The sequence below is a fragment of the Sturnira hondurensis genome, unplaced genomic scaffold, assembly GCF_014824575.4.
Source record: "Sturnira hondurensis isolate 20B ecotype Veracruz unplaced genomic scaffold, ASM1482457v3 Scaffold0019006, whole genome shotgun sequence".
Classification (NCBI taxonomy): domain Eukaryota; kingdom Metazoa; phylum Chordata; class Mammalia; order Chiroptera; family Phyllostomidae; genus Sturnira; species Sturnira hondurensis.
In genome coordinates this window covers 428,064-442,483 of record NW_028091637.1, presented here as the reverse complement: position 1 = coordinate 442,483, position 14,420 = coordinate 428,064, and the positions used below count along the sequence as shown (strand labels likewise).

General features: G+C 42.5%; 1 protein-coding gene across 1 annotated transcript in view; it reads left to right on the top strand.

Annotated features, from left to right (window-relative positions):
- EFHB (EF-hand domain family member B) overlaps nt 1–11,321 on the top strand; it is a 47,513-nt gene extending 36,192 nt beyond the window's left edge. The window contains exons 10-13 of the mRNA XM_037070844.1: nt 3,960–4,167; nt 6,644–6,850; nt 8,571–8,752; nt 11,093–11,321. Coding sequence (XP_036926739.1) covers nt 3,960–4,167; nt 6,644–6,850; nt 8,571–8,752; nt 11,093–11,266 — 771 coding nt within the window. The 3' untranslated portion in view covers nt 11,267–11,321. The remainder of the gene's footprint in view (nt 1–3,959; nt 4,168–6,643; nt 6,851–8,570; nt 8,753–11,092) is intronic.
- The last annotated feature ends 3,099 nt before the right edge of the window (nt 11,322–14,420 follow it).

The following is a 14,420-nucleotide window of genomic DNA, read 5'->3' as shown; positions in this document are numbered from 1 at the left end:
TACTGAGAATTATTTAATGCCGGGACACCTTTTAAATAGTGAACTTTTAATCTGCACAATGCAGTGCTCACTGTCCTCCGGGGGGCTTCTTTCTCAGAGGGTAATAAGATGTGGGTTTTCCTACCACAGCAGTAGGATAATATTTCATTACTTGAATCTTATATTATTGAAAGCCCATTTTTAGTTTAATGGCAAAACAAAACAAAACAGAGCAAATAAAATAGAGGATTAATTCTGCTGTTTATTGAAAACTCGCAATCCATCAAACATTATTCAGAATAATGTGTAGGCTTTCTACTTAGGGAATTTAAAATCCAGAGGGGAAAATAATGCATCATGTCCAAGAATGGTCACAACAGAGTCCCACATTTTCAAAACAGGCATATGTAATTTTCACTCCTTTTGTCTAATTATTATCTGGAAGTGGCTGAGATGAGTGGATTCCTTTTAGGGGACAGCTGCATTCAGAGACGAAACTGCTTTACTATAAGATGTGTGAGCAGGAGCTGGTAAGGAAGGTAGTCAGTTTTTGAGGAGGCTTTGCCAGAGCTCAGTAATTCCAGATGGCTGTAAATAGTTGAGAACAGGAAAGGATCATTAAATGCCTTGCTCAAGTCATTGCTGAGTAGCTTTTGTGCTATATGGCACAGCACAGTCAGACTGGAAGTGGTCCAGAAAGCAAAGCACCTGACAGATTAAATTCATGGGCCATGCTGGATTGGGTTGATTAGACTTGAACAGCAATTGCATAACTTGAAAATGTGTCAACAGTGGTGAAGCACCATTAATAGCCCCGAGATGGGAAAAGATTCTATGCAGTCAGCCCTCCAGGACCATGGAGCAATGTCTTATGTGTGATGTTTCCCCCCTTATCATGAGACAAATGGGTCAGCCTCTGACGGGAGTCACAGTTTGGCCACAGTGGTAGCCTCAGCGTTGGAAACACAGAGAGCTCTACTTTGTGCCTTGTCTGTTCTGGTGGGTGTGGTGCCATGTCTGGTACAACGATGGATCTAGGTGGCAGTGGTGGCAATCTGCCTGGTTCAGGCTCAGTCAGAAGCTGGATTACAGTTACTCTCATTAGAGAATGGATCCTTCTCACAGTCGTCTAAATGAATTACCCAGATAGCTCATTCAGTAACCATGACTGGTTTCTGTAGTTTTCAGGCTCAAGAAGGAGTGTCTTTAATCTTTCAGTCTGTAGCTTCCCAAGTGGCAAACCAAACCATCAGGCTGTTGGCAACAGTCCGAGAGTCAGTAAAACTGTAATGGGTTCATCAAAGGGAGTATTGCCCAGAGCCATGAGTGAGAATGGCCCTGAGTTCTGTTCACTGAGTAGAGTGACCGTGTCTATTTTTGGTCCTTCATGGTGCTCATGGAGGTTCAAAGCCACAGCAGCCCAGTGGAGACCACTGGCTCTCAGGTTAGTGAATGAGGCCCCGGCACCTGGAAAGCCTCTGTGAACTGAGGGTCCAGCAGCTGTTGCTTTAGGTAGCAAAGATGAACAAAAACTTCCCCCAAAGGATTGCTGCCCTTTTTCCTGTGAAGCCGAGATGTTACTGGGGTCAGGCTGGCTGCCTTCTTGAATATATCACTACCATTTCACAAATGAGGCTTGTTAGGCCCTTTCTACCTTGCTAATCATTGAGTCTAGGTCAGCTCACTTCAAAATGTTGATCCATCTGGCAAGTCACAAGGCCTCCATGGGCCAGGTGTTCGGTTTCAACAAGAGCGCAGTAGCTGGCTAATAGCTGCTTTTCAAAAGGTGTCCGCGTGGTTATGGGGTGAGGGGAGCAGTGAGTCTTAAACCTCAAGGGGCACTTCCAAGTGGAGATTGCCTCTCATTTCCAGCGGCTCCAAGTGGCAAAATCATTAGTCATGGAGACCTGCAGCTCAAAGGGGTCATTTGGGTTGTGGGACCCCACAGGCATTGATGCTAGCAATTCAATTCATGCGGCTCTCCTTGATTATAAGTGCCCTGGCTCTGAAGAACCCTCACAGTACAGGGCTATAAAGTATCAATATCAATTATGCATTCATATTGGAAGCCGCAGAAATATACTCTTGCTAGCTTTCCTTCTCCACTTCAAACCAACCCTGTCTGCCACCTGCCTGCCCTGCCCCCGTCACTATATCTCCCCAACCCTGCAGACTGAGCGGGATGATGACCTTGGCACCTGTATCCAAAGAAGCCACAAACGTTTGAGTCTCTGCCCCACTGAAGTTTCATGGCCTACTTGGACAGATGCGTGTGGCCTTTGATGTCCCCTGGGGACAGGGCGACTTTAGTCCCACGTCTAGTCATCCTTCTTCCTCGAGCTGCTGAGGTTGGGGTATGGGAAGAAGAGATCAAGGGGGCAGAGGGAGAGGGAAGCACCAGCGAGGAAGAAACGTGAGGAAGAAACGTGCTTTCGGGTATGAGTGATATGGTGGCGGCAGGCGGCTCAAAGGAAAAAACCCCCGGAGTTACCAGGCTGCACAAATGAAAAAAACCACCGATGTTTTCCGTCTACACAAAGCCCCACACTGGGCCACAAGGTCACCAGAGTTACACCATCTATTTCCGTTCTGAAGACCTCTCGGTTCAACAGCCACAGCCCACATGGCTTTTTAGTCAAGGCTGTGCAGGTTGCATTTTTGGTTGACTTGGGTTTGCTGCAGAGGCTTTTGAAAAGGAATCTAATTTCAGTCCAGGGTGTTTGTAGCTCCCTTGTTAAGATAATACGTTTTAATAGCAATGGGTGCATTAATAAAAAGAATACGTTTTAAATTCTCATTCTGTCTCAACGCGAGGGTCAGGGACATTTTCCAGGCCTACGGGGTTGACAACAGGGATTTATTTAGAATCACTGGGTCATTTCTCGGTCTCCAGGGATCATGTTTATCATTGTAAACCCAATCCCGGGCATATGAGCCAAACACCAGTCAGTGAGTCATTTATGGTTTCCCTGGTCTGTCTCAGAGAACTCTCTCTCTCTTCTTTTGGTTTATATTTTCTCCTTTCTCTTACCGTTTTTCTTTTTCTTCTTCTGTTTCTTGTTTACATTTTATTTTGTCTCAGAGAAATCTCTCTGAGAGGGTCAAAGTCCCCTTATAACAGCCAGGACCTACTGAAAACATACTCAGATCCTTTACTGTCATCTCCAGATGGATTTAAGGTTGGCTGCATAGACTCAGGAGGGGCTGAGCAGTAAGACATCCCAGCTCTGGTCATTCTTCCTTAACAAGCAGTATGTGCTTTGCCTCCTCATCTCCCAGGTAGATCAGCTAGTTTCCTCCCAGAGCCGTCATGAATTTCCCTCCTATCCCACTTAGCGTAGGAGCTCCTATATTTAACTATTCTCTGAAAGGAGGTGGAAACTTCCCTCCTAGGCTGACCACCAAAATCGTAGCAGGTCCCTCTTGCCCATAGGAGTGTTAACAAGAAGCAAGCAACTGTCTTTGAATCCGCCTCCCCTGACTCGGCTGTCAGCTACTTCCCCAATTTCTTCTCATTACCAGGTAGTGAAGTACAGGACCATTTACTACCCCGCTGGGACACCAGAACACTTTGAAAGCATGAAACGTTGTAGAGAGCTGTCAAAAGTACACAGCGTTGGTCAGATGAAATGGCAAAGCGTGAACCATGGCCACATCTGCTCTACCACCGAGTGAACAGCATGATTTAAATGAAAAGATTATTCCATAGCATTAGCAGAGCTTCCAAGCCACACCCTGCTCCAACCAGGGCTGAAACCACTGCACATATTAGGTCAACACACTGAAGACCAATCTCACTTAACACTTGACTCCTTGCTTGTGAAAAACAAGACAAATGCGTTGACTTTATGTGATAGAACTCTTTCTTTTTTTCTTAAGTGAAATAATAGATGTTGCATTCTCTGCTCTGGAAGGCAATGCTCACCTAATGAATATAATATATTATATTATGCTCACCTTTTATGCTGCGTGCCTCACAGAAAGGAGACGGGGTGATCGATAAAGCCGAGCTCCGGGAAGCCTGTGAGCAGGCCCACCTGCGCTTGGATGCGAGGCTGCTGGACCTGCTGTTTGAGTACTGCGACGTGGATAACGACGGGCTGATTAACTACCTGGAGTTTGCAAATTTCCTTAACTGGAAAGATAAAATGCCTCTTAAGGAGTATGAAGAGAGGGTTGTCATTAAAGGTAATTCATGAAACTTTGCTGAATTCTTAAATGGACTTTTGTTTTTCCAGAAGCTCATCTCTTCTCAATTTCAATATCATATATTTTAAGATATGCAGTTATAGAGGTATTTATTTATTTGCTTGTTTATGCAAGAATATCTGTAGAAGGATAGAGAATAATTTGATAATATTTGCTATTTCTAGGTATGGGCAACTGGGTAGCCGAAGGATACGGTACCAGTGAAACTCAGTGTTTAATCTATATTTTGTATCTTTTGAATTTAGAATCATGTATTACTCCTTTAAGAAAAAAAATTAAAAGCAAAAAAAGTTATTCAGAAGCACAAAATAGTATATATAGTTCCTCAGAAAGCTGTTTGAAAATCATTTTTGTAATTTGCTTTCTTCCATCAGGGAAAGTCAGTAAGCAAAGTAGAATTTGATAAAGGAAGATTTGAACTTTCAAATCTTTAAAAAAAAAAGGAGGCCATAATCTTTACATTTATTTAAATATTTTCATGATTATATATTATATTCCTACATCACTGATCATATGTAGATATACTTACATACACATTTGTATCTATATATGCACATATTTAAACATAGCTAAATTGACAATGAGTGTACCTTTTTTTTTAAAATTTAACTTTCAAATTTCTATGGAATGAAGAGATACCTTTGTGTGTTCCGTAAACTTCATTTTCAGTTCCCTCATGCTCGTGTATTATAGATTATGAAACTATTTCTCCACTTTTTGAAATTTAGGTTGTTTCCAGACAGTTTTAAAGTAATATGGGTAATGCTTTAATGATGATTAACTCTCAAACAGCTTTGTGTTTCTAATCATATCTCATTCCTTATGAATGCTATTTTTATCCCAGAAAGTGAACTCTCTTTGTATATTTTTGTTTCGCTTTTCTAAATGATTCGAGACTGATTTGCAACTTTGTCAGCCAAGGCTGGGAGACAGTTTTACACAACCATGTTTCACTGAGTGTTATTTCAAACAGTCCTCTAATTTAGCTACTATGTAAGTGATCCATCATTTGCTTTAATGTTCAAATCTTGATTATTAGAGAGGATTGACCTTTTGAGAAGGTGGTTTACAATTTTATTTTCTCTCTCCTAAAAAGATACTACTGTTTTCATTTCTTTCCCTTGGTCGTGGCTTTCTCCAAGGCCATGCTAGTCTACCCTCCAGGGAAACAGGAGAATCTTCTCTACCTAATTAGGCTCTTAGAAATGTGCGTGCTTTTTTTTTTTTCCTTCTTGGCACAACTAATGAGTAGTGGGGAAAACGTAGAAGCCTGTTTTCAAACCAATCTTTCAAATCGTTCCTGGATTTTGGGTCCTGACTTTGTCAGCCATTTTCAATGGAATTCTTGAGATTTTTCATCTTCTAAGACAGTGGCCAGTGCTTCAGAAGGGGCGCAGGGATCGTCTTATACCAGGTTCTATCTTACTGTTGACTTCTGGAGGAAGGGGGAAGGGGTGGGTAAGCACTCTAAGACTGTGGCTTTCCAACACTTTTCTGAGGAACTTATTTTTCACTATTTGAACAGATTTCTGTTTTTTGTGTGTACGGGGCGATGGTGGCGGTGGGGAGGGGGTTTGAGGATCTGGAATTGGCCTGAATGCTTTCATGGCAAGAATTGTTAGGTGCTGAATGGGGAGTGCAGACTTTACTCAGGCTTGCCTTCCCTAGGCCCTGGTTCCCACCTCATTCTCTCATACTGGGGCACCATTTGCCTTTGCAAAAAGCTTGCTTGGGCTTTTTCAGAACTGCGAGTTCTTGTAGAGAGTGAAGGACCACAGCGCCCTCTAGTGCTAGCTGTCAAGTTAGCAGCTCTGTTTGAAACAATGTCAGGAATGTGTTCTTAAATTTCGTAATTGAGTCAGCAAAGCTAATCTGCAAAACAGGCCAAGATCTTATAATTTCAGGGTTTTCTTTTATAGACTAATTTTAAGGGAATTACTTATAACCAGTTTCTGAGCTCACAGTGAATTCTCATCATTTTTCCAAATGTTGCAACATATGGGGCTCCCCTTCCTTGGTCAGGTATGTGTGGAATTTACAAGTTTAAATATGTCTTTTCCTACATCCTCCTAGGGCAGAGCCTTAGGAGCAACTCTGGCAATCCTGTAGTTCAAGTAAAATATGAAAATAAGCACTGATTAAAAAAAAGAAGAAAGAAAAAAAATAGGTTCTATGTTTTTATTTGTTTAGGTCTAAAAGCTTTATTCTAGAGTCAAATGAGTGCCATGGAGAAAGAAACATTGCGCCAGGTTCTAATTTCCTGGTGTATGACATTGGCTCGAACTTGCTCTTCTACAGTGGGGTGCTGGCACCCGTGGAGGGTTTACTACAGCCCCAGCTCAGTTTCCACCAGCAGGAAGAAACTGAATGGGAAAAATGATTTTGCTGTGGAGTTGGAAGAACCAAGTAGTAACTTCTTCTTGTGCTTTCCTCCTCTTTCCCTCTTTGCTTAAAGGTAGAAAGCCAGATTGTGCAAACTCCGCTGAGGCTAGTGTCGAAGAATCTGAACCAGCTCTCCTGATAAAGCCTGAAGATATTGTCTTAAGTGGGAGCTCAGAAAAGACCCTCCGGACACTTCTGAGGCCTGGTGATAAAGTTTCCAGTCACTACAAGACCTCTTCTTCTGAGATCAGTGCAGTTGTAGGAGCTGTTCCTTCCATTTGTGAGTGTGTCACCATATTTGTTGAGGTTTAAAATGATCAGCAAACGTGGGAGTGACGTGTCTTTCATCTGTCCTTGCACTGTCCCTCAGCCTCTTTCCATTAGACTTTAAGTTTCTAAAAGCCTAGGATCTTCCATTTAATTCTGTATCCAAGCACCCAGGGTATCTCAGTAAGTTTAGACTGAATGGAACTATTGCTGGTGACAATCCCAGTGAAAGAATTCTCTCTACATGAAAGAAATCGAAACCATCATAGATCAGAACACTGGATGGTATACATTGTAGGAATTCAGATGTCACTGAGCTTCAGGAGACTTTTAAACCACGTGACTCTTAGCTACACTCAGATTTGCCTTCAAATACTTGAAGAGCTCTAACAAAACAATTCTCGCTATCTTCATTCTCTATTAGTTTGCTAGGGCTTCCATGACAAGTACCACAGACTGGATGGTTTAACCAGTGTAAGTGTACCATCTCACAGTTCTGGAGGTTAGAAGTCCAAGATCAAGGTGTCGGCAGGGCTGGTTCCTTCTGAGGGCTTGGAGGCAGAATCTGCTCCCTCCTTTCCCTGGCTTCTGGCAGTTTACTGGCAGAGCTGGCACGACTTGGCTTCTGCTGCATCACCCCGTCATCTGCCGTCATCTTCACACGGCGTTCTCCTCTGTGAGTGGCCAAATGTCCCCCTTCTCTGAGGATCCCCGGTGTACATCATAGGTGAGGGGACTACTCCAATTTGATCTCATCTTAATTACATCTGTTTGGGCCCTACTTCCAAATAAGGTCACGTTCTAGGTTCTAGGGGTTAGACCACACAAATCTGGGAAAGATACAGTTTAAACCATAATATTCTCTATCTCCATATCAAGTATGATGAACACTGGTTATTAGAAAGACTATTTTATGCTGGTTAAGAGCACCTCCTTGGACTAAGGACGTAGTTAAGCATTTACATATTTTTTGCAGCTGGATTTTATAGACTTGCTGTACATTCTGGCATCATGAGGTCTTGCTGTTCTTTAGAATGACACTGTCTATGGATGGAACTGGAGAGCATTATGCTCAGTGACACAAGCCAGGTGGTGAGGGACAGGTCCCATATGATCTCAACCATTAGCAGGAACCTAATCAACAAAATGAACAAGCAGGCAAAGTATAGCCAAAGACATTGAAATTGAGAACAGGCTGACAGTGACCAGAAGGGAGAGGGGAGGGGATAATGGGGGAAAAGGGTGAAGGGTTTATAGGAACAACAACAAGGGGAGTGGGGGAAACAGGGGAGGGAGGTGGGGAGAGCTGGGGTGGTGGGGAGGGGTAGAGGAAAAGGCAGAAAACTGCACATGAACAACAGTAAAAAATGTTTAAAAAAAGAAATAGAATGATGCTGTCTAATAGAAATATAACTGGAGTCATATGTGCTTATAAATTTTCAGTATCCACATTAAGAAAAAGAAAACAAGTAAAATTAATTTTAATAGTATGCATATTTTTGTATATAGTATGTACCTCCAAAATATTATCATTTTAATGAGTAATTGGTATAAAGTGATTAATTAAATATTTCACTTTGGGGTACAAAACCTTTGTTATTCAGTGTGTATTTTGCACTTACAGCGCGTCTCAGTCCTATTTCAAGTGCTCCAAACAGCTGCGTGCGGTTGCGGGCTACTGCATTCTCCAGCTCAGTTTCAAACTGTGTTTTCTTCCCTCGCTGATGTCCTAGGTCATCCCATCCATGGCGTTCCAACCATCCGGTCCGACATTCCTGCCCCCCGATTGCGCCGTATCAGTGATAGGATTGACTACGGAGAAGAGGGCAATGCCTATTCATTACTGTATCCTAGCGTCTTTGGCCAGAAAGGAGTGTTTGAGAGAGACTTCTTCCAGAGCAGGCCAAAAAAAGAGGTACAGCACATTATTTCAAAAGGGTTGACATAAATACAGAAGTCTAGGAATGTTTATATACCAACAACTACTTACTGCTAGACTTTGTAAAACTTGAGCGTTTATATTAGCCATCAGAAGTCCTCAGGATCCCCAAATAACTGATGCTTGAGGATGGGTGTGACGTTTGGGGACGATTCTTGAAGTAGAACTTAGTCTGTGAAAGCAAGCATTGCTTTCACATCATCTATTCACTGTGACCTGTGATAAAAAGAAAAGTTTTCTTAAACCGTTCAACATCATTTTTAGTTGAAAAAAGCAGTTGACAGGATCAGTCCTTCTTTGGGTAAGTACCTGAGTCTCCAGAACCAGGGAGTCCGGGCGGAGCGGCCCCTCCCTGCATGCGCCCCACCCCCTCCCCCGCGCTGCTGCTGTCAGCCTCCAAGGGTCTGCAGCGGCACTGATTTCAAATACGCGGCCCCGTACTATGTGCCAGCCCATTCATCTTGTTTCTTTTCAGCAAACTTGGTCCTCGAATCCCAGGTGATTTGCTTCCTAGATAATCAAAGCGGGAGCAGGCAGTGACTCACTGGGGCTCAGAGGGCCCAGGATTAATAGCAGCGCCTGGTCAGACGAGCGTGGTTATTAGCACGGCACCTGTGACCTAGCGAGTAACTGCTTCCCCAGAACCTTCTGAGCTGGAGGTAGAAATGATGTGAAGAGACAAACGAAGCCTTCTGGGACTTCGGATGAAGGGGCGATGGCTTGGAAACTTACTAGATACTAAACTAATAATGGATTCATTGCAGTGATTCATTCTGTTGAGGTGGGGGAGACAGGAAGGGAGAAGTTCAGAGGACCAGCCTCCGGGTTGGATCCAAAGAAGGTACTCTGGATCCTTCCCAGCGGGTCAGAGAACAGACACACCTCGTCCGCATTCTCACTTCCTCCAGTCACTTCAAAGGGCCCCTGAAACTGAAGGTCAGGGTTGCCAAAAGAACAAACAAACAAAACACCCAGCGAAAATCTCCTGCTTGTTTTATGAAGCCTACAATCCTTTTTAACTAGGAAGTCGTCCTTTATTTCACAATTCAGGATTGTGAGTAGACCCGAAGTAAGACCCGAAGACCTGGTTGGAGTTAACCGGGTAATAGATGTGGGTTTCTGTAACGGTATTACACTAGCTGATCAGTACACATCGAAATGCTGAACTGGGAGGGTTGCCTCCTGCGGAGGGGGAAAGGAAGCAGAAGAGGAGCTCGGGATGCCCAAGGCTGACTCTGACCAGGTCAGCGTTCACTCCGTTCACTCCGCAGGGACATTCTCCACCTGCCGCTGGGCGCGGGGAAAGCGCAGCCCTGCACAGGGGCCTTGAGGTGTTTTCGCTGTACACCTGCAGCTGCTGGCAAAGCTGTTCTTCGGAATTTCACGTGTATCTGATTGTATTGTCAGTTTCCCACAAGGGCACATCATTTCTAGGGGACATTTAACTGTTGTTCAGATTGTGCGTAATGGATGTATTCTGCAGCTATTCTATTTCTTTGGCTTCCCTACTCCCTAACCTTTCATTTCACTCTTTGCTCCCCCCCTACACTTTATAGTAAATGTTTTTCCTCTCTTAAATTTAGTTTCTTTTTTGTTCATTTGTTTCACATCTTTTATTCCCTCTACTCATTCTAACATTTCTTTTCACTGATAGTTCTTAATTGTTCCTTTCTTATACTTTCTCTGGGACTTGAGAAGCATATTTTCCCTCTTTCTTCATCTCTTTTAATACTTATTATTGCAGAGTGATTATTAATAACCAAAGTTTGCTGGTTTTCAATATGCTCAGATTTTAGTCTGCTTTGTCCATATACAATCTCTCTGGCAGTCACACACCCAGAACTAGTGTTTGCAGCAGGCCAGTTAGAGGTGTACACATTATACACATTCTTATTTTAAAGAAGAGAAACTAATTTTCAAGGGGCTAACGTGATGTAAGATTGTAGTGACAAGAAGTGACTGAGACAGAACTCAAATCCAGCAGGTATTCTATTTTTAACTCTCTTTGCTGGAATTTGGCTGCCTCCCTTTAAAATAACCAAAAACACTTAGAGTTGAAAGTAATTTCATACTTTGGCTATTATAGTTGGACACCCTCATAGTCATCTTCACAAAATTTTTTCTGAAATGAAAGTCCTGGAATTTCAATATTTGCTTGTTGTATGTAATAAGCGCATGCATGCACGAGTCACCTCCCTTTCCTCCCACATACCTGTTCTTTTGGATAAATATTTGTGGTATTACATGTTACAAACATGGCAAAAATACAAATTTATAAGCATAAATCTTGTTTTGACTTTCCATGTTTTCTTCCAGATTTCACAGATATTATGTAACATTGGCGTCAAGCTTTCTGATGAAGAATTTGAGAATGTATGGAATCTTGCATCCAAAAAACACCACAGAGGAGAAGTTTGTATCGAGAACATTAGAAATGCTCTTGATGAGCTGCAACACGCAGACTGGATCAAATGTAAAACAACCATGTGATATTTTTGGAGTTTATTCACTTAAATAAAAGAATTGTTAAATCTGTGTTCACATAAAAGGTTCATTCCATTCTAGTTTTAGCTATTATGTTATCAGTAATCACTGTGGTAGGGCTACTACACCTGTATATATTGCTAATAAGTTGGATTTTGGATTTTTAAATTTATTTTATAAAGCACCAAAAAACTTGACAAGCGCTTCATGAAAGCTGTAGTTTGGAATGACATTAGAAGTTTGTCATTTTTGGTATGACTAAGAATTCATTGCATTTTAGTTGGTTATCTGAAGGTCTGACCTGTGATGCCAGGTTCACAGACATTTTGCCTTCCACATTCTGTTAATTTTCTTTTGGGGCATCACTATAAAAATGTAAGCTTAGAAGACTTTTAGTTTCTTTGAGCATCTGAGACTTAATCACAAGGAGCAGAACTTAGCAAAAACTTGAGTTCCAACAATGGCATCATGACCATTAGTTTTTAATATCTTTCTATGGCCAGCAAATCATATTGTCCTTGAAGAGACCGAAGAGGACACAGCTGACCCACTATTTAGATGTAGCTTTAGAGAGTGTTTGGTAGCAAATTGTACGGAATCGCTCCATCCCTCATGCCTCAGTTCTTTGGTATACACAGGCGATGCCCAGCCTGGATGACGCGGGGAGGTGTGTGATCCCGGCACCGCAGGATTTTTCTGTGTTGTGGGTGAAATCCATGCCTGAAACTTTATCAGTAATATAACCTGATTAATTCAATGATCAATAATGTGAATTCTACCAATATTTCTTTGTGATAGACCTTAACCTTTTGTTGTTTGTTGTCTGTTAGTATGAAAAAGCACTGTTTAATGTAGACATTGTGGTTATACTATAGTTTACCATTACTTAGAGAGAACTAAGGTTTAAAAACTTGCTGTACCCAATCTCTAGAAAAATAATTTTATAATAGGTTTATGGGGTTCTCCTATAGGGAACTTATATGTTATTTTTTTAGCTTTTTATTTTGTAATGATCTCAGACTTACAGTAGGTTTGCGAAGGTAGCACAGAGAGGTTCCCAGGGCTGGGCTGGAGCCTGCCACTCACAGTCCGGCAGTTCGTCCCAGCACTGCATCCAGGGACCCACCTTGGTAGCTGGAGACTAACTATACGGGAGCATTTACACAGAGGAAACCAAAGTTATAGATTGGGGATTTCCCCCCCAAAGAGCCAATTGTTAAACATTTACAAGCATGTCTAGGTCTGGGTGCCTGTCCATCCATCCATCTCTCCATTCATTGACAAAGGCAGACTCATTGACCAAACTTTAGTCACGCTCCTATGAGCCCTCTTCTCAACTAGGACTTGACTTTGGACTTCTGTGTTTGTCCTTACTGGGCCTCCATTGCCCAGTTTTTGAAAGAATCCTCCTAAGTCTAGAGAGAATCCTCTCACCCTTGATGTCTGACCCCCTCCCCTCCACCACATCCTATCCCTCATCCCTCATCTTTCATATATGAAACCTTGGCTTGCCTTTAGCAAGAATGCCTGGTAAGTTGTTTAGCAAGAACTCCCCCTACCCTTGATGTCTTTGCTTAATAATTTTTACGTATGAATATGTCCCAATCTGATCCTTGGCTACAAATCCCCCTTTTTCCTTGTTATATTCAGAATTAAGCCTAATTCTATGCTGAGATCTCTTTTCCCTTATTGCAAATAAAATCTTTGTTATACTGCTTTAACTCTTGCCCACCTCTGTTTTCTTTAACTCCATCTGTCCATCCACCCACCCACCTACCCACCAATCCACACATGCATAGTTTACTTGTAAACATTCCTCTGTGTATTTCCTGTTTCCTACAAACAAAGATATTCCATTACCAACCATAGTGTAATTGCCAAAGTCAGGAAATTATCATTGCTATGGCATTATTATCTAATCTACAGACATTTTTCAAATTTCTCCAGCAATCCTTTATCACACTCATGCTGTCCTTTATGGCAAAGACATTTTTCTTGGTCTAGGTTGGATCCAATTTACAATTACATGCTGCATTAAGTAGTCACGTCTCTTTAGTTTCTGTTAATCTGAAACAATGCTTTTATTTTTGAGCTTCGTGCTTATTGATGTTATCCAAGCCTCTAGGGACCGAACTGAGTGAATACACTGCATCGCAGGCTATTGTCAATATTCTCCTGGGAGTGGGCCTCTCACTCCTGTGCCCAGGAGCTGTTTCAATTGCTTCTTGCTTTGGAATTGATTAGGATTAGGAGACTCACCTCCTGTGAAGATTTCTTTCCCCGATACATTAAGTCACCTAGAGTCAAAGTGGGGCATGTGATGGGGATGGTTTTTTGAGCCTCGTGAATCCGAGTTAAGCTGATTGATGGTTTGCTCCCTGCCTTGAATGCAGGATGGCTTCGGAGAGATGGCCATAGTGATTGATATACATCTGGGTAAGCCCTACTTAAAAAAGCCAGAGCCAGACTACCAAGCTTTGTAGCCTAAAAGTATCTGAATTGACTTACTGTTTAAACGTTTTACCTCCTAATATTCAAAAGGGCTTATGTACATGGAAAGACTCTTTTCTCTACTTGAATCCTTGCCTAGCTGCTGCTTACTGCCTCTTGGCAACCTGCTGTCGGCCAAGGTCACTGCCCCTCCTAAGTACAGCAAGTGTATTCTAACGGAACTGTACCCAAATTGCAGCAGGCTGTGTCTTGGGGCTGCTTCTGCCTCGTATAGGCCAGCTGGCTGGCGTTGGCTTGCCAGATGTCTGCCTGAGAAACCCTTCACGGCTTGTGGTGTCACCAACGCTCCCTTGTGGTTTTAGAAAAGTTGTCTTTCCTAAGGTCTGAGCAGTTGGAAACCTTCCAGTTTACCTTCAGTTAGGGCCAGCATCTCCTCTGTTTGCTTGCTGTCTTGTGCATACGCAGTCCTGTCACTGAGGAAGCTGACTTTAACCTGTGGACCAAGCTGCCCTAAGCAGCATCCATCTCTTCCTGGGGCCAAGCAAAAAGCAGATGGCCCAACTGTGAAACCAGCTGCATTGCATCACATAGACTCTCGAAACCAAACAGTGTATGGCTGTTCGTGGGTGCTCAGGATGCTGTCATGTACGTAATTGTCTTTTTATGTAGAATATGAACATCTCGTGATTTACATCTCTTTGCCTATGCT